General features: G+C 46.5%; 2 protein-coding genes across 5 annotated transcripts in view; one reads left to right on the top strand and one right to left on the bottom strand.

Moving 5' to 3' along the window:
* The window catches only part of marchf11 (membrane-associated ring finger (C3HC4) 11), a 14,651-nt gene extending 10,363 nt beyond the window's left edge, over window positions 1-4,288 (top strand). The window contains exons 4-5 of one of the 3 annotated variants that reach the window (XR_004213859.1): window positions 1,875-2,607; window positions 3,801-4,288. Coding sequence is in view for 2 of the 3 variants with exons in the window: in XM_031877187.1 (XP_031733047.1) it covers window positions 1,875-2,197 (323 nt within the window). In the remaining variant the exon portion in view is untranslated. The other 2 variants (XM_031877187.1, XM_031877186.1) reach the window with 2 other exon arrangements.
* LOC116399785 (unconventional myosin-X) overlaps window positions 4,032-11,663 on the bottom strand; it is a 38,495-nt gene continuing 30,863 nt past the window's right edge. For both annotated transcript variants that reach the window (XM_031877184.1, XM_031877185.1), the window contains 12 exons: window positions 11,471-11,526; window positions 10,995-11,137; window positions 10,347-10,538; window positions 10,067-10,224; window positions 9,595-9,718; window positions 9,003-9,300; window positions 8,683-8,890; window positions 8,435-8,571; window positions 8,225-8,345; window positions 7,487-7,963; window positions 7,212-7,403; window positions 4,032-6,756 (listed from right to left, as the gene is read on the bottom strand). In XM_031877184.1, the coding sequence (XP_031733044.1) occupies window positions 6,646-6,756; window positions 7,212-7,403; window positions 7,487-7,963; window positions 8,225-8,345; window positions 8,435-8,571; window positions 8,683-8,890; window positions 9,003-9,300; window positions 9,595-9,718; window positions 10,067-10,224; window positions 10,347-10,538; window positions 10,995-11,137; window positions 11,471-11,526 (2,217 nt within the window). In that variant the 3' untranslated portion in view covers window positions 4,032-6,645. The remainder of the gene's footprint in view (window positions 6,757-7,211; window positions 7,404-7,486; window positions 7,964-8,224; window positions 8,346-8,434; window positions 8,572-8,682; window positions 8,891-9,002; window positions 9,301-9,594; window positions 9,719-10,066; window positions 10,225-10,346; window positions 10,539-10,994; window positions 11,138-11,470; window positions 11,527-11,663) is intronic.

Genomic DNA, 11,663 nt, shown 5'->3' with positions numbered 1-11,663 from the left:
CGGACGCAGAAGGACGGACACAGAAAGACGGACGCAGAAGGACGGACACAGAAGGACGGACACAGAAAGACGGACGCAGAAGGACGGACGCAGAAAGACGGAGGCAGAAGGACGGACGCAGAAAGACAGACGCAGAAAGACGGACGGACACAGAAAGACAGACGCAGAAAGACGGACGCAGAAAGACGGACACAGAAAGACGGACGCAGAAGGACGGACGCAGAAAGACGGACGCAGAAGGACGGACACAGAAGGACGGACGCAGAAAGACGGACGCAGAAGGACGGACGCAGAAAGACGGACACAGAAAGACGGACACAGAAGGACGGACGCAGAAAGACGGACACAGAAAGACGGACACAGAAGGACGGACGCAGAAAGACGGACACAGAAAGACAGACGCAGAAGGACGGACGCAGAAAGACAGACACAGAAAGACGGACTCAGAAGGACGGACGCAGAAAGACAGACGCAGAAAGACAGACGCAGAAAGACAGACACAGAAGGACGGACGCAGAAGGACGGACGCAGAAGGACAGACACTGCTTTATAGTTAGATATCCAGCCCTGGCTTTAAAGTTGTGAAACCTTGATTCTATTTGTGAATAGACGAGATCGTTTCTCTTTAATTCTGTTCTCTGTCTCGTTCCATGAGACTAAATCCGTAGCACAGATGGAGCAGAGCGTTAGTTCAGGCAGAGCACTGAAGTCACAGCTTGACGAGTTGATCGGCATCGACTGCTTCGTGAGCTGACTGTAGATCCACTCGTGTTTATACAGGTGTGCACAACACCTGCTGTAACCTGACACCTAAAGATACTTCATGATGGCTTTAGTTAGTTACGATGTGGCCTACAAGCCCTGTTATTCGGGGCGGGGGGGGGGGGGGGGTTTGCTAATATTTGTTAACATTCTGGCAATTTGTGCAACATCAACAGTGCTGAATTAGCCGTTAGCAGTTCCTGTTTGCAGTGTACCCATGGATGTGTAGATGAAAACCTACAAACGTGAAGCTTCTCATGCAAGTCCTGGTGTTATAAGATGCCTCTTTCTCCTTTCATTTCTAAGCGCTTTATTCACAAAGGACATGAGGGTTAATAAGATAAGTCGCACTGACTCTAAACGTATATCTGTGTTTTCAGTTCTACTGAGTTATGACTGGGATTAGTTCAATAGCAGAATCCTTGTTGTACCTTGTGTCCCAGATCTGCAGACATTTTTATCCTATTTGTGACAAAGAAATAATCTGTTAATTACCAGTTTTTATTCTCTACAAGCTTTGAACAAAAGAGGTAAACTGAAAGCAGTTTATGATTTTGAGTATCAATGAAAGCCTTCAAATAGGCTGAAACCCAGTTTAGGTGGCTCATTAGCATGTTTTAGTTATTTTTCGTTGACTGGTGTTTTTTTGTTTTGTTTTAACTATCAGCACAAACGTTTCACATTTAGGCTCTTACAGGTATACCACCCCCACAGTTACTCGCCCCGTGTCACCTTGAATATTTGAAGAAAACTTCTTTTTTCTCGTATGCCTCCACGACGAACGAAGAATAAAAGAATCCAGAGAAAAGTCCGGATGAATGGAAGTAAATGGGCGACGCGTTAGTTTTGCTCTATTTACTTAAATTCATCAAGACTTTTATTATGAGAGAATTCATCACAGGTTGAGTTATTGATGTATAAATGGTCATTTATAGGGTTAGGGTAGTTTTCCTTTAATGCAACATGTCATACCAGAGAAGCAGGAAATACTCTTTCCTCAGCTTTCCCCAAAACCTGTGAACCAGAAGTCCAGAGTTCAGCCTTGAGTCATGTTGTTCTGTGAGCGTATCGGAGGCTCACCGTTTCCTGTACTGTCTTTGTTCTTGTGACAGGCTTGATTGTCCACGAGGGGGCAGCGGTGTACAGCGTCTTCATGCGCTGGCGAGCCGTCAACCTCCACTGGGACGTCCAGAGCTACAATAAAGCAAAGGACTTGGAGGAGACGAGCACCGGCCATTCCTCGCTGGCCCCCAGGACACTTTGGTTGCCTCTGGCCACTTTTGGGCCCGACGGGCCCGTGCGTCCCACCCAGCTGGGGCCGCAGCCGTGGACCTGCCTCTGTTTGGCCCCCTTCTGTCCCGGCCTGGTGCCCCGAAGCAACCTCAGCCAGGACAGTGACTCAGGAGAGGTTGTCATTCGTGTGACATCGGTGTAAAACCAGGCGGCATTTATGCAGGAACACCTGGTGGTAACAATATAACAATATGGGCTTCTTCTGGGCAGTTTATAATATTCAACAATCTGTTGTTTTGGGGTTTTTCTGCAGATTTTTTCAATGTTTTCCGAATGAGTTAGAATCGGTTGTCTGCTCTGGGGCTGGTCCCCCAAAACGATCTCAACAGTTAAATGAACTCACGTGTGGTGTCTCTGTCTCTGTGTTTTATTATTTATATTATTAACCACAATCACCTTTCTTCCTTTCTTTTTCCTGAACATTGTGCAGCATTGACGTCATGTGGGGAAGAAAGTCGTGATGGGAAAGATGATCAGATTTATAACTCGTGACCATTCACATCATCACTCAGCTCATGATGGTTTAGGACTGCAGAGTTGTCTGTGTGAGAGGTAAAGGATGCTGTGCTTGGTCGACCTCATGCACTACATGCCGTACATTTGGTTTAATGTGTACTGATGTGTATCTGTACATTTATACAAAGTTTACAAGAAAGAAAAATGGAGTAAATGTTCAGTTGGTACGCCTCCAACTTCCTAAAATAAATAAATCATGGAATCACTTGGGCTCAACTGGAGGTCCTTGGTACTAAATTATCAGAATATTACAGGTCTGTAAAATAATGCTAGTCACCCAGTGAGGCTGTAAATACATTTAAACATCAGAAAACAATAGCTGGACAGCTATCAGTAGGAAACACCATCACAGCTCTAAGAATGACTTCACCTTCTCTCTGTTAACAATTGGATATGAAGCACGATGCGTTTGCTGACATTTGAACATTCAACTTCATGAAATAGAACTCCATTTACAATCTGCTCCACTGTTGTCATCATCGCTTATCCTAAAATATGACTCCAAACTGCTGAGGTACGAGAGGTTAACGTCACTTTGCCAAAAAGTTGAATTGGTTGTTGTTGTATCGGAGTAGATTTATTTAAAGTATAAGTACATGAGCAGAATACTGGCGTCGGTATCGGTACATCCCTGCTGGCAAATCTTCCGAACCAGAAAATCCGCTCACATGAAGACAATATCGAGCTAAAACAAGTAAAACAAACTGATTATCTGTCTGATTATCTGATTATCAGGCTGACTGAGCGGGATATTGGCTGTTCGCGGCTAATAAAGACACTTTACTCTTCATGTCCTTCAGGACGCAGGACTCAGAGATTAAACAGATTGTAAATGAGCACAAAACCAACTGATGTCAGACAGATGTTGAGGTTTCAGTTTCACTCAACAATGCAAGCGGCAAATATGGACGTTTTCTGTCATTTTTTAACTTGATACTCGGATGACTCGGCCGTTAAAGATTGTGGGTTTTAATCTGTCTGTCTGTCGTTCTGTTGAGCTTCCAGCAGCCCTGTGGTGTTTGGGTTGTGGGGTTTTTGAGGTTTGTGGTTGTGTTGTCGACCCGAGGTCATTTTGGATTTGTTGTTTTTTTGGTGCCTTCGGAGGCTGTAAATGACGTGTCAGTGCTCAGCACAGAGACGACTTGAATGTGACTTTTGCTGTTGGCTGTATTTCTATTTCTTTTGGATGTAACATGGATGTGATGTATAAAGAATATTTCTATACACAGAGAGCAGCGTGGGTCATTTGCCTGATGTCAAATAGAACGTAGCTGCCGGGCAGAACAACGATGGCTGCTTTCGGACGACGGTGAGTGGCACCTTTTCTGAGAGCTGAAACTGTGACGTCATTTTTCATGATGTCACAGTTTGTGACATCATCACTCCGCGACTGTCTGTCACTGTCCTGTGTGCCAAACTGACCTCGATCTAAGTAATTAGAAAGTACTCAAACACAAAACTACTCTTGTAATCATTTATTGTTAGAATCATCCGTTCAGTACGTCACACAGCTGATACAGATTAAAACAACAGGACACCAGTATTGTGTGAAAGGTCCACTGTCAGTCGGATGGCTGCGTAGAGAAAAATACAAGATTGACATCTTGAGAAAATCACCATATCGTCATCATTCAGGAGGAAAAGTAGAAGATAAAGACTTTCAGTTTAAAATGTACAGCCATGTGATTATAATATATATATATGTGTCTATATATAAAACATTATACCAAAAGAGAAACCACACATGGGAAACACAAGTGTACAGAATATACAACAAGGCACCGTGGAAGAAACCTGCACACGCGTCTTTGGGTGGATCTGCCGCCCGCGGAGCTCCAGTGAAATGTTGTAGGAATGTTACAGCGCACACAGTCCAGCTGAGCAAGTCATTCAAGCTAAGATACGATCGATCGCATCACAATCCACCTCTTTTTTATCATCATAATGTTCAATCACTGCAGTCTGACTTACTTAATGGGGGCGTTGCATCGTGTTTTAAAGCCTTCACAGCACAATAACTGTGCTTCACCTGCACGGTTCAATGAAAATGACAATTTTTGGCTTTCTGTCATATTTTGTGGCTTTCGTGCAGTTTTAAGTGCTTGCAAGTAATTATGTACTAAAGAAAAGAAGACCACTAGGGGTCAAAACGGAAGAATGACTGCAGGGTTATTATTCTGCCCCAAACATTAAAACAGCCCCAGACATTGATGTATGAACAGGTGACAGATGACTGCAGACTGCAGTTTAAAGGGGATGTTTGTGTCGCTGCAATTCCAACAATAATGACAGAAAGAAGTCGTTTTAGTGGCTGATTGAAAACGTTGTCTAACGAGGTCCTGGTTCTCATTAACAGCTGATACAGGTTAAATGTAGTAAATGTAGTTTCATATTGTCATTATCTACATTTTCTTGAGAATTAATTGAGAAAGTGTTCAGAGACTAAATTCTCAGTTTACATTCAGATAAAACAATGAATGTACTTCACGTTGGTAGAAAAGATCGTATAAAATTACAAAAATGAGATATTAAAGGTCTGGATGGACAAAGGTTCATCATTTTACAGGATGTACTTGGAACCATTTGGCTCGTTTACATCTGAAGTTAAGATCTCTGTCCACAGCGGGACCCGGTCTCTTGCAGCCATCGAGGTTTTTAAAAAGAGAACGTTAAGCTGCTGTGTTGGGTTTGTGGAGGTTTGGAGAGTAAATGTGATAAATGGCACGAATCCAAACTAAAGACTGTGGATGTGCACCATCGATATTAAGAAATGACCAGATTTGTCAGAAGAATGACTTGCGTAGCTGGACGGAGGCTGCAGCGTACAGAAGTACGTCGGTAGCTTCAGGGGAACGTGGGAGCAGCGTTCAGGTCCTGGTCCTACAGGAACACGATCGATGAGACTCGAGGCCCGTTCAGCTCGTCCTGCTTCAGCGTGAACAGGCACTTGTGTGACCTTTATTCAAAGTCGTCAGCAAATCCATCGAAAAACAATCGATCACAAATTAAAAAGTACAGTTGCATAATATTTACAGCGAGCAGATCATCCCTGGAGAACGTTTGTATAGAAGGTCGAGTCCCAGTGTTTCACAGCAGAGGAAACTATCTTCTGTTCTTTATCTTCTCTGCTTCATTTATTTTAGTTTTTACACGTAGACACACGTCTCACACACACATACACACACATCTCACACACACACACATCTCACACACACGTCTCACACACACACACACACACACACACGGACAAAAGCCTCAGTAACAAAAAGCCTCGCCCTGAATCAACACTCCTTGTCGTGTCACAGCACATTATTTCTACAGTAAACCTTCAGCTGGTTTTATTTTGGGGAGACACTTGACGAATTGTTCGTGTTGTATATTTTGTTGTTGTGTAATCGTTTGTTGTCCTCAATGACCACGTCAATGTCTTCCTTCCATTAGTTCGAGTCGACGCTACGAGCCACTTGACTTTAATGCGCTTTTATTCTGACACTTTGTTGCTAAACACAACGTCGTGTTATCTTTGTGTCATTTTACGGGATAACTGATTGTTCCTCTGTAGATGTCATCCCGTTCATGAAACCTTAAGATTCAAAGGCTCTTGAGCCCTTCGGGGCTTCAAGACGCAAATTACTAAACGAAACGGCGTTTTTACTTAAAATGATATTGAGGACGATTCATCAATTCTGTACAAAGTCGGGCTCGTGGTGTCGTCAGTGTTTAGTGTCTTGTTTTGAGCTCCATCCCTCCACCTTCTGAACACTGGAACCTGCTGACTCTCAGGTGTGTCATCATCAGGATGATATCTCGTTGTGAACTCTCAGGTGTGGATGTTTCATGTTTTGGAATGAAACCATTCAGAATACTAATCTTGAGCTAACTGAGGTTAAGAGCCTCGTGGTTTGTCTCCAGCATCCACAGAGTCAGTCTGACAGGTCGAATGTGCGAGCTGCTGCCTCAAGAGCGCCGAGGACGGGGCGTCCGACCGCGGCCCGGCGGCGGCCGCGCTCGAACCACTCAGCCGTGGGCGCTCCGGGCCAGTGGCCGTAAAGTTTAAAGGTCAAAGGGCGGCGTTCACCAGGCGCTGCACTGGCTGCCGTGGCTGCTGACGGACTGACAGTTGCTGTAGCGCTTCTTGACGATCATGCTGATGTAGGCCTTCATCAGCTTGGCGATGTCCATGACCTGCAGAGGAGAGGAGGAGGAAGAGGAGGAGGAGCAGGAAGAGGAGGAGGAGGAGCAGGAGGAGGAGGAGGAGCAGGAAGAGGAGGAGGAGGAGGAAGAGGAGGAGGAAGAGGAGGAGGAGCAGGAAGAGGAGGAGGAGGAGCAGGAGGAGCAGGAAGAGGAGGAGGAGGAGGAAGAGGAGGACGAGATTTCTATCATGATCGAGGCAAATTTGTGATTTTGGGTTATAGAAAGAAATTGAAAGTTAAAGTTGACATCAGCTCAACTTAGATGTGTAGCCTGCTATGCTGCAATGTAATCGCTCACCAAGCCCAAACAGTGAAGTATTTGTCTGTAGACGTGTGAATATTTTTCACACGTATATTGTAATATTTTAAAGTGCTGACGTTACCGAACTTCCTTCAAATATTCACATCATTTATTCCAACGTAAAGAAACTAATTTGCCGTACGAACCATTTGCGTTTCAAAGACCAGCTCTCGGCCCTCGACGGCGATCTTGTAGGTGTTGGCCAGCGGAGCTCCGAAGGAGAGAATCTGTTCGTACGGGAAAACCTCCAGAGGCCACGGCTCCCCTCGTTTGTACACCGATATGGCCTCCCGGCTGATGCCCAACCACAGCTCGGAGGGGAACGCTCCGTCCCGACACTAGACGACAGAAACAAGAAGCGTGAGAGCCGGCATTTCATACCTTTAGTCAGATTCACATTTTGATGTATTTCTGTCCTCACCTCCACGTTGAACAGCGTGGATCCGTATCCCTGCCACTCCTTCACCACGGCCATGTACTTGACCATGGCCTGCTCCTGGTTCATCCCCTGCAGCTTCTTCCACTTGTCCATCACGCTGGTCCTCACCGCCGTCGCCTCCTCCCTCATCCACGCCTCCAGGCTGTTCTCCTCCTCCAGCTTCTGCCGACTCAGCGAGCCGCTCCTGAAGCTCCGCCTCAGCGTTCCCTCCAGGAAGCTCGAGCGCTTCCTCTCTGAGGTCCCCGAGCGGTCGGCCACCGAGCCGGCGCCGGGAGCGAACGTCTTGGCCGAGTTCTGCACCCGGGCCCGCAATCGCGCCATGGGGAACACCAGGGACATTTCGGGGACGTTGGCCTGGGAGCTGTGATCGCCCTGGAGGTACTGAAGTCTCAGGGCAGCCAGGAACTGAAGAGTCTCCTCGGGGCCCGGATACTGACCACGGATGACGGCTTCGTGGGCCTGTTGACAAAAAACAATGTAAGATAGAGCTTCCAGAACAACCGCCTCAGTAAGTTAGTGCAATACACAAAATAAAACGAGAAACCCGATTTATTATAAACTGAGATTTTAACCTTCCGCTTTAGGGAACTGATTGTTAACATTTTTAGAAAATGTATAGATCAAAGTAAACAATCAATAATAAAGAATGCTGAGCTGAAACTCGGTTATTAATTGTAATATTATTTTGCTTGACACAATTTTGTTTAAAGTGTGTCTTACCTGTTCAAACATGAAGGCAAACTCCACGCTGTCTTTGGGGACATTTTCTGAGTCTAAGAAGCAGTAGAGCTTGAAGTAAAACTTCCATCCGGTGTTTCGTTCGTCTGAGCTGGCTGAGAGCCTGGAGACCAGAGAGAATTGATTTGCTTTAGACACAAACACTAACAAACACAAACACTAACACACACAAACAGACACTGTGACGCTTACTTTTCAAACTTGGCGAGCACGTCGGCCACCACCGCACGGCTCTCGATGGCTTTCTGCGTCGTGTCGTTGTGTTCGAACAGAGCAAACATGTTCCTGCTGTCCTCCATGGCCAGACCTCGGATCAGCTTCTCCACCACCTGACACACAAAAACAACCAATGCCTCATAAACTGCACTTTCAAAAATGTGCAGATGAAATCAAACTATTTAAGAGAACATGTCTATAAATACAACCTGCCCGTCACCCACCTCTCCGGCTGTTGTGTGTGAGTTGATGGTGATCTTGCAGGAGCCTCCTCCGTGGCAGTGAACCGTAGTGCTCATGTCCTGCCGGGCCACGATGGAGCGGATCTCCTCCTGCGACGGGACGTTCTCCCTGGCTCGAGTCTTCCTCAGGGAGTCCAGGGCGAAGGCGGCGTAACGATCCATCTCCGAGCCGGGTAGGAGCTCTCGAGTTCTGCAGAGGAAGCGATTTGGATCATTAACGATCTTCAGATTAATCTGTAAAGACAAGCTGTACTTTTCTGAAGACACAAACTCTCCGCAGCCATCCGTGAACATGCCAATACCTCTTCAGGTGGAACTTGAGGTATCTGAGGATGCTCCTGGTCGGGATGAAGGTGCAGGACATGCAGGTCAGGATCTTCCAGCTGCAGAGGTTCCCGGGGTTGCCGGGATGCGGCGGCCGCACCGTCTGCTTGATCAGCTGGCAGTAGAGCTCGTCCCGGAGCGGTTTCAGCTCCTGGCCGGTCTGCAGGATGCCCTGGATGATGGGCACCGGGTCGGCCATGCCCTCCAGGTGCTGCAGAGACCCGAACACTTTGAGGGCTTCGTCCTGCAGCGTCGTGTAGCTTCTGTTTCTCAGAGCTGAACCGGGGCAGAGGGCAGAGGTCAGTGATGTGACGGGTGGTGCGTGATCATAGCTACTTGTGCTACATCACCGTGTTTATTTAAAGCATAAAACTAGAAACATAGATTCATTTGGAATACTAAAACAGATTTTTAAAGAGGTGGAGTCACTGTTAAAGCAATGATGTGATTGAATTCCTGAATGTAAAATATTTGCATGTATTTTCACTTATGATACATTTCATAATCTGGTCTCTGATACTTGAGACTGAATATTTCAGTGTTTTTTGTGTCTTTATCTGTGCGACTCACCGCTGACGTGAATGTCTCCGTAGGGCAGCGGCAGCAGCGGCGAGTGCAGCGGGTGGTGGTTGAAGCGGAGGATGGGGTTCCTCTTGTAGATCTGCTCCACCACCTCCGAGTTCAGACAGTTCTCCTGCAGAGAGCAGAGAGAGAGTCCGCCTTCAACACGACGCTCTGCTGACTACCTGAGGGTTCACTACGGCTCTGCATCTGTGCTGAACTCTATCTGCAGCGAGCAGCAGGTGGGTTTGTCATTGTGGTAATTTAAGTTTCAGTTAGATCTTAATTATGGAATTATGACTCTGTTATAGTCACAGTTTAACAAAAAAACCACACTTTTCCATCACCTTGTTGCAACAGTTTGCATGTAGGAACACATCCACGTTCACTTGATTAGAGACTCTTACTTAACAAAGTGTTTCCTGCCCGATGCATGCTGGGATAGACTCTAGCGTCGGCTTTAAGCCGGGACGTTTCCTACCTTGATGTCCTGGACGAGCTGCTGGGTCGGCGTGTCGATGGGCGCTTTGGTGTCGATGACATTCTGGATGGAGTTGGCCCAGCGCGTGGCCTCATTCAGCAGCTTACAGTAGAGACGGTACGCGTGTTTGCGGCCGTACACGATCACGTTCCAGTAGCCTGGAGGACGACACCGAGAGACAACGAGTCACATTAAACGACGCGGTGAAGGTACGACGGTTTCTGACTGTGAGGAAGAACGTGAAGCATTAATGTTAATAATGTTATTTTCTTTTTCTCACCGGTGTCTTTGAAGACCCTTTCGTCCGGCTGTGCCACCGAGCAGAGGCTGTTCAGCACCAGCGTTCCCAGCTTCAGGGCGTTACGCTCGGAGCTCTTGTAGTAGTCCAGGGAATTGTGGGTAAGCAGGAACCAGCGCTTCTTCAGCTTCAGCGAGGCCTTCGTACTGTTCCTCATCTCTTTGTGCAGCCAGCCTGGTGGAAACAAAGGAATCAGGACAACAGGTTTACAGTCAGCTCCACATTGCAGCAGCAATCACAACCCTATTGTGGAAGCACAACTGCTGTTTAATAATAATAATAATAATAATAATTAACTAGACATTTTCTGTCTGTTTGAGTTGTTTGTCAAGCCCCCATAAAGTCAGATAAATGCTTAAAACATTGATTGAGTCTGGTGTGAGCTGCCACACCGACTACACTGCAAAGCAGAACTTCATGTAAAAAGTATAACAAGTTTAAAATGTAAGAAGAACCCAATAAGTCAACGGCTTCCACAACAAACCTGCTGGTGTTCCTCTAACATTGTTCATATCTGTGAATCTGATCTATATATCTGCCTGAAATGCATTCTGGGACGGACTCCAGCCCTGGAGCCGCCCTGTAAAAGGCTATCGGGGGTAAAGGGACGTCGAGCCGTCGCGTTGTCACCTCGGATGATGAACTCCTGGCCGTCGACTCGGGTGTCTCCTTTGGAGCGCTGCAGCAGGGTGATCCAGTGATGCATCTCCTCGGGCGTGTCGGCGTTGCAGTGCAGCACGCGGTTTGCCGTGATCATGACGAAGGAGTTCGGCCTGAGACGGTTCAGAGACAGAGTTCACGGTCAGAGGAAGAAGAGAGAAGACAAGAATCTAACATAACTTTCTAATGACACTGTGAGACGACCATATTTTCCACAAACTTTAAATGAAAACATTGTAATTGAGTCATTTCAGCAGTAATCAGTGACAGGACACCATCGAAGAAAGCTGTTAAGGTGCTGCTAACGTGACCGTTAAAAGTAGCATTCAAATGTTTTTATCTAACAGACACTTCAAATACTAAATAATAACAGAAGTGTGTGAAGCAGGTCTGCACAAAGAAAAGCCAGAGACGAGACGAGACGTGACTGAAGACGAGGTCCTCACCTCTCTGGATTATCTGCTGCACAAACCGAATCGATCATCCCCACATCCAGCGTGCCCTGAAGAGACAGAGGAGGCTCAGTGACAGGGTTCAGGGTTTGGATAATGAGATTGACCTTCTTCTGCCCCCATGGAAACCAATTATCTCTCACACACACACACACACACACACACACACACACACACACACACACAC

This window comes from Anarrhichthys ocellatus, unplaced genomic scaffold, assembly GCF_004355925.1.
Source record: "Anarrhichthys ocellatus isolate YVR2014 unplaced genomic scaffold, GSC_Weel_1.0 scaffold128, whole genome shotgun sequence".
Lineage (NCBI taxonomy): Eukaryota > Metazoa > Chordata > Actinopteri > Perciformes > Anarhichadidae > Anarrhichthys > Anarrhichthys ocellatus.
Note: the sequence above shows the minus strand (reverse complement) of the source record. Positions and strands in the feature narration are given on the sequence as shown.